Source organism: Hydra vulgaris, chromosome 09, assembly GCF_038396675.1.
Source record: "Hydra vulgaris chromosome 09, alternate assembly HydraT2T_AEP".
NCBI lineage: Eukaryota > Metazoa > Cnidaria > Hydrozoa > Anthoathecata > Hydridae > Hydra > Hydra vulgaris.
Genome location: NC_088928.1, coordinates 20,285,001 through 20,297,500, shown reverse-complemented (window position 1 = coordinate 20,297,500; position 12,500 = coordinate 20,285,001). Strand labels below are relative to the sequence as shown.

General features: G+C 25.8%; 1 protein-coding gene across 2 annotated transcripts in view; it reads left to right on the top strand.

Moving 5' to 3' along the window:
• Positions 1 to 12,500, top strand: part of LOC100200359 (neogenin) — a 70,190-nt gene that overhangs the window by 4,525 nt on the left and 53,165 nt on the right. For both annotated transcript variants that reach the window (XM_065805006.1, XM_065805007.1), the window contains exons 3-4: positions 7,727 to 8,020; positions 9,175 to 9,465. In XM_065805006.1, coding sequence (XP_065661078.1) covers positions 7,727 to 8,020; positions 9,175 to 9,465 — 585 coding nt within the window. The remainder of the gene's footprint in view (positions 1 to 7,726; positions 8,021 to 9,174; positions 9,466 to 12,500) is intronic.

Sequence of the window (12,500 nt, the reverse complement as noted above, 5' to 3'; positions counted from 1 at the left end):
CATATACAAATTTTCTGGATAACACTTGATGATTTATGAACTTTCTGGATAACACTTAATGATGGGCAATTAGCTTCGCATTGCCACCCAGCGCATCATTTTGGCCTTTTGCCATGACTGGTTGCAAAGTAATTCCACTGTAGCTGTAGATCAGAAACTTCCTTCAATTTTATAGACAGAATAAATACAAATTTACTTTTGTACTGACTACTTGGTCCAATGGTCCATATCTGCACAGTATCAACTGTGGGTAAAGACAGTTTGATAAACTCGAGAATTTTTGCAGTATATGCGATAACGGAATGTTTTTCATGATCATGACAGTCTGAGACAAATATTTTTTGTAATTATTTCAGAGCGATGCCAAATCATAATCGTGTACACAGTTATTATTTTTTATTCTTCCAGTGTACTGACTGGATCTTGTCCTGAAAAGTTGCAGTATAGTTTTCTGGAAATCCATCTGCAAGATACAAGATGTACTGTCAGGCAACTGTGCGTCAGCTTTCTGTGATTCGTAAGATATCGCTTGTTGACGTTTTATGTAAACATGTTGTAGAAAGACAATAAGCTGAGATGAGATCAAATCAATTGCATCTTGAACACTACCTTCCTGCAACTCTTTTACTAAATAACTATCATTGTCCTGATTCCACTGATACCAGGTCACTGAATCATCTGTATTCTCAAGTTTACTGGTGAAATTTTTAGTAAATAGACGAAAATATTTGCACATACCGCATTTGTTAAACAAATGCGGTATGTGCAAGCTTCTTGCTGTGAATTACATACACAATTTGATACATATTAATCTGAATACATCGGAAATATTTGTGAATATTGACGATGTAAACAGTCCAGTAACAAAATAATGTTGCTATGGTATTTGCATCCGCATACGTTTTGTGGCATATCACTGGTTAAAAGTACATTCTTTGGACGCATCGAGGCAAACTTGGATTTTCCGATAATGTAATTTGGAAATTCTGATTTAAAAGTCTGAGATGATAGCATTTTTGCATTTTAATTTTGCCGCTATTTGAATAAACTATAACAATGTCTGCCTTTCCAGGCATGACTCGTGATATACCATCATTATTATAAAAGTTAGTAATGCATGAATAATCTGCTGTTGTCACTGATGAAGGACCCTTTACTTCAATATTCAAAATATCACTGGTCAATTTTCGAACTACTGCTGCTTTTTTTTGAGGACTTTTGGGAAGAGCATTTTCGACTCTCCTTCTTGCTTTTCCAAAGGACGATAACGACTTGTAAGGAAGTTCATTTTCGATTGCAGTAAGAGGTGTAGCTTAAGGAATGAGATTTATTAACACGTTATTTACAAGTAGCCAGCTTTGCTCGCTTTTTAAAATCAGCTGCCTCTTCGTTGTCCATTACTGAGCGCCATCTCTTCTTTCATAAACAATCCTTTGCTCTCGAGGCTTCGAGCATAGCAGAATTTTCTTTAACTTTTGCACGGTGCATTCGCTGTCTTTTTGCAGCACTCTTTTGGTCTTTTGGTTAAATTATATCTACAATAGAAAATTGATGCAGCATAGTTGTAAAGAACAATCCTAATAGTAGATATATTTATTGGCAAATAATATAAAGGTAAAATGTTAGAAAACTCCCTACAAATTAAGCATGTAAAATTGAAGTTAAAAGTGTGTGATTCTGTCATGATGTTGCGTGATTCCGTCACGATATTGTGTGATTCCGTCACGCACATTAAACATTCATTCACATAAACAATGAAAGATATTAATTCACTAGAGTTTTGTAATTTAGTCAAAATCAGCTAGTTAATGAACACCCTACAAATATAGATATATACCCATAGTGACTCCTTATTGTGATATTGGGAGAAATATCAATAATATTGTTGTAAAGCGTTGACATATTATTAGAGATGACCCCTATTTAGCAGAAATATTCTGATTGATACCCACACTCACTTATTCCAATACAACATCGATTAAAGATATTTTAATACATTTGGTCCATAAATAATATATACATTCGAAATTTAGACTATTATTTATAAATTTTAGTTATTTGATGTTTAAATATATTTCTAGAATAGTCTGTTTATTTTTAATATATCATTATCTTTATGTTGGTCACACATCCATATCTATTCTGCTGTTTTTATACCTTATATGATATTAATTTACATTTTACTACACATTAGGCATATCCCATAAACACATTTAGATCATTTTGTAGGCTCAACCTAATACCACTATTATATTATTACCGTTTATGAGATTTACCCTATACCACAATTAACTTATATTTCTAATTGTTATTTTTGTAAGATTAGAGTTCTATTATTAGCTGTTGAATTATAAATTTCCCTGGAGCATGTTTTTAGCTAATAGAATTGCAAGTATTTTTTATTCATTTGACGTTGCCAAGTCACTTTATTCTTGTTAGCACTGCTAAGTCTTCAATTAATATTTTATTATTTTTCTTGACAGCAGTTTTGTTTTCAGGTTCTTTTTACTTTCTTTTTTTATTATTTACTAAATATTTTTGTATTATATAGGTTTTATATCTTACTGTGTATTTTTTACACTAGATATTTTATTTATATTTGTTAGATTATTTGGATATACTTTTTATGCATGCTTGTCTCTATATCCTCATTTTTTTTCTAAAAATTATTGATGTTACCTAAGTTTTGGATGGGTGTGGGTAATTGGCTTTTCTGTCAATCAACCACACCCCTCCATTTTATTGCAATAATGGCTGATATGATGTAAGCTACAGGCAATGATAAAGATAGCAAGGATGCATCCCTGACAAGCAATGCTAACCATTTTTTATCAGGCTCTCTGAAACATCAAAGATAAATTTTAAATATTTGTGAGCAATCTTCATGTAAGAGTAAATTCAAACGTTTTTCTTTCATTAAAGTCCAGATATATTTTAAATGTAGTTTTGAATGTGTTGTTTTATACCAGAGGCAAGGTTTTTAAGTTTTATAAAATTGTGTGATCTATTTCGCAAATACTTTATTAATTCAACTATTTTTAGCTGCAAAATATTTTCTAAATCAGTCTGGATCTTAATTGGATTCCCCTCTTATTTATAAAAAAAATAAACTTCAAAAGTTTTTCATAAAAAACTCTATTGTAAACATTTTTTCTGTCATTTTTTTATTAACACATTGTTTAACACATTTTGCAAAATTTAAAAAAATTTTGTAGAATAATTTTTTTTTAAACAAATTATATGCACTTATGCACTTAAGTGTTTAAAATCATTTATAATTTCAAAAAAAAAAAGATAAATAAACTGTAATTAATTGAAATAAATAAACAATAGTTCATTTTTTATTTTAATAAAAATCATGAAAATTTTTTCTGTTTAATATCAACAAAAAAAAAAAAATTACTATACTAATTTAAGAAATCTTTACAACTCCAAACTTTATTTGGACTATTTATGTTTATTAATTTTGAAAGTTTGCTCACTTATGAAAATTTATTGAAACTTTTTTTTAATGTTATTTTCTTTGTTTGCTAAGCCCTTTGAAAGCATTAATTTAGATTTTAGTTTAATTTTAAGTTTTCATTCACTCTGCCATATATATATATATATATATATATATATATATATATATATATATATATATATATATATATATATATATATATATATATATATACAGAAATGTCTATATTTTTAAATCTCTATAATTCTAAAGGTCATAGTCAGAAAGAAATTTCACTCTGTTTATCATTACTGTTATTCCAGACATAAATCATTAGTCCTTAGTTATTAAATTTTCAAAAAGAGACTGCCCCATTTAGAGACTTTAGAAGGATTTTAAATAATGATTAACAATAGCAAGTTGTTAAATTTTTTTTTTAAATCACTATGACCAAACATTAAAAAAAAAGTCTCTATAACCTTTAAGAAAAAACATTTCAGTAATCTTAGAATAATGAACACTAGCTATTCAGACCCGTAAAATCTTGGGTCTTGGTAAGTCTTAAAATACTAGTCTTGATAAGTCTGTTCCATACCATCCCTCTCTTTCAATAATTAAATATATACTTTTAATTAAAATTTATACTTTTAATTATACTTTTAATTAAAATTTAAAAAAATGCAAAGTTGAAGTATCTATATTTATATATTTATTTACAATTAGCAAAAGAATAATTAGAAAAAGAAACAAAATGTATGACTTTTTATCAAATAAAAAAAAAGCATAAATTGTTAAGAAAGCGAAAGAAAATATATCTTTTCAACAAAATTTATATACAAACAAGGCAATACAAATTTTTATTTATACAAAAGAATATTAAATATTTTTTTAAAATTAACCATCATTAAACAAATAAATGTTTTATTATTTACAATTATTATATATTTATACATAATTACAAAACAAAATATATAAAGAAAAGTATATATTTACAAAAAAAAAAGTTTAACTAAATCTGCATCATTAATAAACAATTGGTAGGCTACAAAAATTGGTAAACTACAAAAATATTAATTATAGATGTATTGTATTATTTTCCCACAACTCTCTCTCTTCATATTTTACTTTCTACAGAATCCACACTCTTAAAAGAAGTAAAAACATTACATATTAGTTCTTCAAACCAGTTTACCTGTCGCTGATGTTTTTTATAGAGAATTGTTAAATATAGTCAAAATCTGTAGGAAAAGACATTTATTACAAAGACAATTAGCTATTATGCAAAATAACTAAAACATAATAGCTATCAGTGCAAACAAGTTTTGTAATTTGACCAGAAAATGAAATTATTCTTAACCTGATTGTGAAAAACTAATTTTTTTTAAACTCTTAGTTAATGACCAACATAGTAAATTTGAAAAAATTAAAGTTTACTAAGTTAAAACCATATTTTAACAGTATACAAAGTAAACAAATGGTAGTTGGTAGAGCACCAAAGTAGAACTAAAGAAATATAATAACAACTAAATTTAAAATATTTGTAATACATAATATTTGCAGTTAAACATGAAAAATAACTCTACCATCACAAGATAATAAAGGTAAAGTTATAAAAATATTAGAAGTTTCATTAAAAACATTTTAATGAAAAATTTATTTTATTTAAAAACAATGTTTTCTTGAACAGATAAAGACGCATCAATAAAGAACATACGCAGCAAACAGTTCTTTTAATTTATGAAAATAAATTATGATCACGAATATGTTATCGGTAACTGATAAATAATGAAAAAAACTCTATTGTTTAAAAACATTATTAAAAAGAGTTCAAAAATTAAATAAGAAAAAATTTATTAACAGTTAATAAAATAACCAAAAACCAAATGTAAAATCATAAGAAAATAAACAAACATTTTACGTTTCATTAAAAAATTATTTTTTTCAAAATAAAATTTAGTTCATATTTGAAAAAAATAATAAAAATGATTTTTTTAATAAGAACTCAGATTTTATTTGTAACTTTTGTTATAGTGAGAAAAAAAACAAAAAACTAAAAAAAACAAACTGTTTGTATGATTTTTAACGCGTCAATAAAATAACTTTAATTACAATGCGGTACTTGAAAAGACGCGAGTGATGCAATATAACTTCTAACGATGCAAAATATATTTGCTGAGTTGAGTTACTTAGAAATGCGTTACGCGTTTTCGCTATGCAGCAAAATCTCGTAACAAGGCCTGATATATATATATATATATATATATATATATATATATATATATATATATATATATATAGAGATAAAGTATATAATATAACATCAGTTCTTTGGAATTCGCTTCCTTCATCTTGCTTTCCTGATTCATATAATTTGCAATCCTTTAAGTCGTCTGTCGTAATGATTCTTATATAAAGTTCATTAAAGAGACTTTCATTGTTGAAGAAAGTTGTTGTTTATAAAATTAAAATAATTTGTTTTTTTTTTCTTTTCTTTTTTATTTTGTTATTTAGGTGCCTCAAGAAGACTTAATGGTCTTATCACAGAGCATCGTGGAAGTGCTTTTAATCAGGAAGTTCAGGTCTCCTTCCTGATCCTGACGCAAAAATTTGTCCGGAGTTCGATTCGAACCAGAATCTCCTGCTTCTAAAGCAAACACTCTAACCACTGCGCCACAACTTCAAAAATTTTTAATAACATTTATTATAAAAAATGCATACTTATATAATTTATATAATATAAGTTAAAAAATTATATACAACTTTCAATGATACTTTAAACAAAAATCATTATTAGTTATTTGTTACTTTATTTAAATGTGTTTTGCTAATATAAAACATTAGATAAGATGAAAGTTTCAATGTCATTTATTTCTCTAAGTTTTAATTCAGAATCTTTTTCATACTGCGGGTTTTTGAAATAGCTGCAGCCAAAATGTCAAAGCGAAATATTATTTGCCTCGTCATATACTGGCATGTGATACCTTCCTATGAAATCCTATTTTACATATATGTATATACAGACTTTTTCAAAAGTGGTGTGTGTCTATGTGTATATAAATATATATATATATATACATATACAAATAAGTTTGTGTATATATATATATATATATATATATATATATATATATATATATATATATATATATATATGTATATATTAGTAGAAAATCACTTAACAAAAGTTTTTTCCATTTAACACTGTGTTTCATCAACAAAGATTTATCAGAAATTAATGATCAAATAAAACTTTAATTTATACCAAAAATTAAATTACAGGAAGTTTTTAATTTTTGGTATAAATTGAAGTTTTATTAATTTGATCATTAATTTCTGATGAATCTTTGTTGATGAAACACAGTGTTAAATGGAAAAAACTTTTGTTAAGTGATTTTCTACTAATATATAATTGCTCTGTTCTTTTAAGAACATTGAGCACTCTATTGTGTAGAATACTTTTTAAAGTTGTTTAAATATGTATATATATATATATATATATATATATATATATATATATATATATATATATATATATATATATATATAATATATATATATACATATATATATTTGTTGAATTAGATTAAAATGGCAGCGTATAAACTTTTTGTTTGAAATATATTTTTGATGTTATTATATATTTACAATATTTTGCTGACCTATAGCGGTCAGCATCATCAGGTGTAATAAAAAACGTTACAAATAATTGTTACAAAAGTACATAAATCAAACCGTCAAAAAAGGAAGACATTACAGGCGTAAAATGAAAGTAGTTTTTATTAATAATATAATGGCGTCAATACAATTTTGACTAAAATGGTCTGCAAGTTCTTTTGTTTTTATTCAATATATTTTCACCTTTAAATTTAATATTCTTTTTTGAAGAAGATTTTACGTTTACATTTCGTATCTTTAAGTTTTTTGTTTTTTTCTTTTTTTTTTCACATAAAAACGAAACTTTTTTCGTTTTATTGTACTTTTGTAACAATTATTTGTAACGTTTTTTATTACACCTGATGATGCTGACCGCTATAGGTCAGCGAAATATTGTAAATATATAATAACATCAAAAATATATTTCAAACAAAAAGTTTATACGCTGCCGTTTTAATCTAATTCAACAAGTATGAAAATATCGTATAACAAGAATATGATTTTAAAAGATTTTATATATATATATATATATATATATATATATATATATATATATATATGTATATATATATAGATAGATAGATAGATAGATACACACACATACATTTGTATAAATTTTATCTGATATAGAATTTCCGCAAATTTTTGCTTCTGATATATCTGCAATTACTGGTTATGTTAACGGGGCATTGAGATTATCTGTAAATGTGAGTAATTTTAACCCAAAACCAAAAATTGGATGGAACTATCGGGGAAAGCCGTCAATTCAAGATAATGATCCACGTTTTATTGTACTTTCACAAGGAGTTTTGCAGATAAGTGGATTGTTATCATCAGATGATGGAGAAATCAGAGCTATTGCTATTAGCAAATCTAACAGTAACACTATGTTTGGAAAGTTTTCTAAAGTTACAATTGAAGAAGGTTTGTGCTAATACATTTAGTTATTAAATAATTTAAAAATTATTAAAGATTGGTTTAATATTTTTATATTTATAATTATTATTATTTATGCTTTTATTATTTTTTTTAGTTTTTAAAATTTTGATAACTGAAAATCATAGGCTTGTTGTTTGATGAATTTGATAATATACAGATAAAATTTCTTTGCAAAACTAGGTAAGCAAGACTTAGAAATACTTGTAAAACAAACAAAAAACAGCAAAGTTTTTGTTGAAGTTAAGTTCAAAGAAGTAAAAACAAGAATTCTTTTGGTAATAAAATAAAGTTCAATAATAGTAATAATAATAATAATAATAATAATAATAATAATAATAATAATAATAATAATAATAATAATAATAATAATAATAATAATAATAATAATAATAATAACAATAATAATAATAATAATAATAACAAAACATGGAGGACAAACTCAAATATAAAACAAAACTTGAACAAAAACTAAAAAAAAGCAGTAAAGCAATTAAGCATACTTTTATTATGTTTTTAACATAATTTAAAAGTTTGATACTTAATAAGAATCATCAAAAATATTTTATATGGCATTTTCATCAAAAATATTTTGTATGACATTTTCCTCAAAAAAACCCCAAAGTTTTTTTTTTGACAAAACAAGTCAAACACATAAAACTGACTGAAAATTCAAAAAAATTTCAAAAATTAACTTAAATTAACTAGTATTTAAATAGTACTAAAATTAATTACTATATTGTTAAAATTAAATATAAAATTGTTAATATATATATTTGCTACATAGTACTTAAACACTATTATATACAGGGTCTATTCTAGGAGAAAAATTTGAGCTGCGGTACCCCTCTGTCCCAGAGAAATTTAGCGAAAAATCAGTGTTTTTTTTGCAAAAAAACAAGACAAAATTTGCCATAAAAAACGTATAAAAAAAAAAGGTCCTCAAATTTTAATTTGGGCGGCACCCAAATACGGTTGACGCTGTTGAAAATTGTCTAAAATAGCCCATGATAAACTATATATTTTATTATACTATATAAGTTTTATATTATGATATAGTATTACATTTTATTTTATTAAAAAAAAGACGTTTTTATTGTGTTGTTATAAAAAAATGTAAAGAATATTTATACATTTTTAAGCATCACTTCGGCCAAAAAATAAATTGTTTTATTTTCTTGGAACACCTCAAAATATTGAACTTGAATGGGGCCACTCCACAATTTTGGAAGCATTTGCTGACAGTTCTACTTCAGTATTATATACTTGGTTTAAAGATGGAAAGAAAGTAGTATTAAGTGATAGATTATCCATTGTTGGGAAAGGTAATTTAAAAATTCAGTTTGCTAAAGATGAAGATACTGGTCTATATAAAGTTATAGCAGAATCAGCTGGTCAGCAAATTACAGCCATTGCGCAAGTCAAAGTTATTAGTGAGTCATTTATGTCTTTTTTCTTTTTTTTTTATATCACATGGTGTTGCATTTACCATATTAAAAGTTTTTTTGATATAGAAATTCTTTTTTTTTTTTTCTTCTTTTTTAGAGAAAGTGGGAGGGGCAGGGAGGGGGAGGCAGAAATTTGTGTTGTTACTACAAGGAGTTTTTTATTAGTGACTCATCTGTTAGGCAAATTTATAAATTTACATACTAGATTTTGAGAAATGTTTCAGATAACATATTAGGGAGTGAAAAAGATGATAAAATTAGAAGAATTTCAACATATATCATTTAACATTGACACATAAATTTGATAATAATCCTGTTAACCTTAATTTTTAAAGTGCTGACTTTAAAATCCTTTTAACCTTAATTTTAAAAGTGTTGACTTTAAAGTCCTGTGATTTTATATATATAGATATATAGATAGATAGATAGTGAGAGAGAGAGAGAGAGGGAGGGAGGGAGGGAGGGAGGGAGGGAGGGAGAGAGGGAGGGAGGGAGGGAGAGAGGGAGGGAGGGAGAGAGGGAGGGAGGGAGGGAAGGAGGGAGAAAGAGAGCTGCAAAAAAGCACATTTTTTTCCTCTTGCGTTTTTTTAGGTCAAAAAAATGTGCTTTTTTGTTTTTTTGACTTTTTAAATAAGTTTTTTATTTTTCTTTGTAAATAATTTGGAAGAGTTTTTGTTTTATTCTGTATATCTATAGCATATGACCATTAAAACCACAAATATTAGCACCAAAATTAAATTATATAAGCACCAAAATTAAAGTTAATGTTATAATAAACAACTTAAATTAGCTATTTATTAAGTATATTTAAGTTATTTAATATTCAGTTAATATTAAATAACTTAATAAATGTACTTAATAAATTTGGGTATATTGTATGAGAATGTTTATTTGTCAGGTTGTACTTCTTAAATATTACACTCATTATATACAGAAACTATACTTGTCCTATGACAAAATAACCATTTTGACAATTCAAATATAATAATATACAATGTCATATTAATTTAATATCAGACTTCAAATGCTTTATTAATTGGTTATTAATTTAGTTGACAAAAGTGCTAAGTAGTGTAGTGTAGTGTATACACTATTAAAAAAAAGGTGTATTTATTTAAGCAAAAAAATCAATGATTTAGTAATTTAAAGCTATAAAAGATATTCTAAATGGATGTGCTTTCCAAGTCCGAGTCTTTCCGCCTTAGACTACCTTCATCTAATGATTCGTAAACAAAATCATTGTCACATTTTATATTAACTGCTTCAGACTCTGACTAAGGCATTGAAGTGCTAGAAACTGTATTTACACTCGAGTTATTAATTTGAGAAGTAGTTATGCTTGTACCATTTTCATAACTGGTGTTTTCAATACTTTCAAGTTTTAAATTTTGTGAAATGAAAACTTTTTTTCCAACTCTTTCAGTTGTTAAGTGATTTCTTTTCGCATAATGAATGTTAGAATAAGTGCTAAAACTTTTCTCACATGCTGCACTTGAAGCTGGTAGCTGAAGAATTCTAGATGCAACTTTTTATATTTCAGTATAGGAACACAACGCTTTCCACCAATTTATGGGTTGAGTTATTCCGACTGCAGTCCAAGTAAAAGGTTTTAAAAATATGCCACCCTTTGATTGGTAATTAGCTGAGTCAAATATCATAATTTTTTTGTTTACCTCAGGCATACTTGCAATGTTGTGTATTGCCTCACATGCATCAATCTATAAATAGATTTTTCTTTCAATAATTTTACAATTACTTTATTATTTTAAATAATATTTTCAAATTTGAAAATATTATTTAAATTAGTTCAAAATTTGTCAAAGTTTTACTTTTAATACCCAAGGCTAAAATGTATTTTTTTAAGAGATCATATATGAATTATGTGTAGTAAATACCTTTTGTTCTCCAGTCAAAACTCTGTCTTGAAATTTGCGATCTAGTATATTAATAAAAGTCTCTTCTTCATATCCTGTAACTTCAGGGGTTCCTCAAGGTTCTATCCTTGGTCCTATACTCTTTTTAAAAGTTTATTTCTGTTTAACAAAATTCTTTTCTTTTTTTGAAGATCTTTTGGTTTCTTCTTCTTCCTTTTTTGAAAATGGGTTAACTATTAAGTTTTTAAAAATGTGGTTTTCTAAGAGGTGAAAAGTTTCCACAACAGTTGATAACATGGGACTATTTAATTTAGTTTTCTTTATTGCATCAGCTATTGTTGACAGCAATTTTTAAAAAACCTTTAACCCTGTTCCAGAAAACATCTGATAAAAAAATATTTTTTGTTGCTGAATTAAGTCCACTGTTTTCAGAAATAGCCAATGTTTTTAATGATTGCTTATTTTTCTGTATGCTATCTAAGCATGCTACAGTTGATTTCCACCTTTAAATTAAGCATAAAGAAATTACAATAACTTTAATAGATTTAGAGTGAAGTAGTTTACTAAATTAAATCTATTTTTATGAATGTATAATTAAATTAGTTACATAGTTCAATTTTATTTGTAATGTACAGTATATTTATACCTTTAATTGCATTACCTAGTTCGTACTGGTAGTTTCAAAAAAATGCATGTTACTACACCAGCTGGCTTTTTTTGTATATCTCTAAACACTGCAACAGATAAATGAAATTTTTTATCTCTTTAACAATATCAATTGCTTGTGACATCAAAATACTTAAAGTTATCAATTTTAAAAAATCTGTGAATAGCAAATTTAAACCATGTGAAATGCATCCGTAGCAATGAAGATGGGGATAACAATCTTTTAGACAAGTCCATACATTTTTCATATTTAAAGCATTGTTAGTCACAATGCTCAAAACTTTGTTAGGATTTATTTCTTCCAAAACTTTCTTTATTTCATTTGCCATATATTACCCAGAATGGCTTAATGTTCCTACAAAACAGTTTATGAATATATATTATATATATTGTACTATATAAATATTATAAACCTATTTATTGATATATTATTTCTGCTTACTGAAATGGTTTTTAGTGTTGTATGTTATAAATTTAATA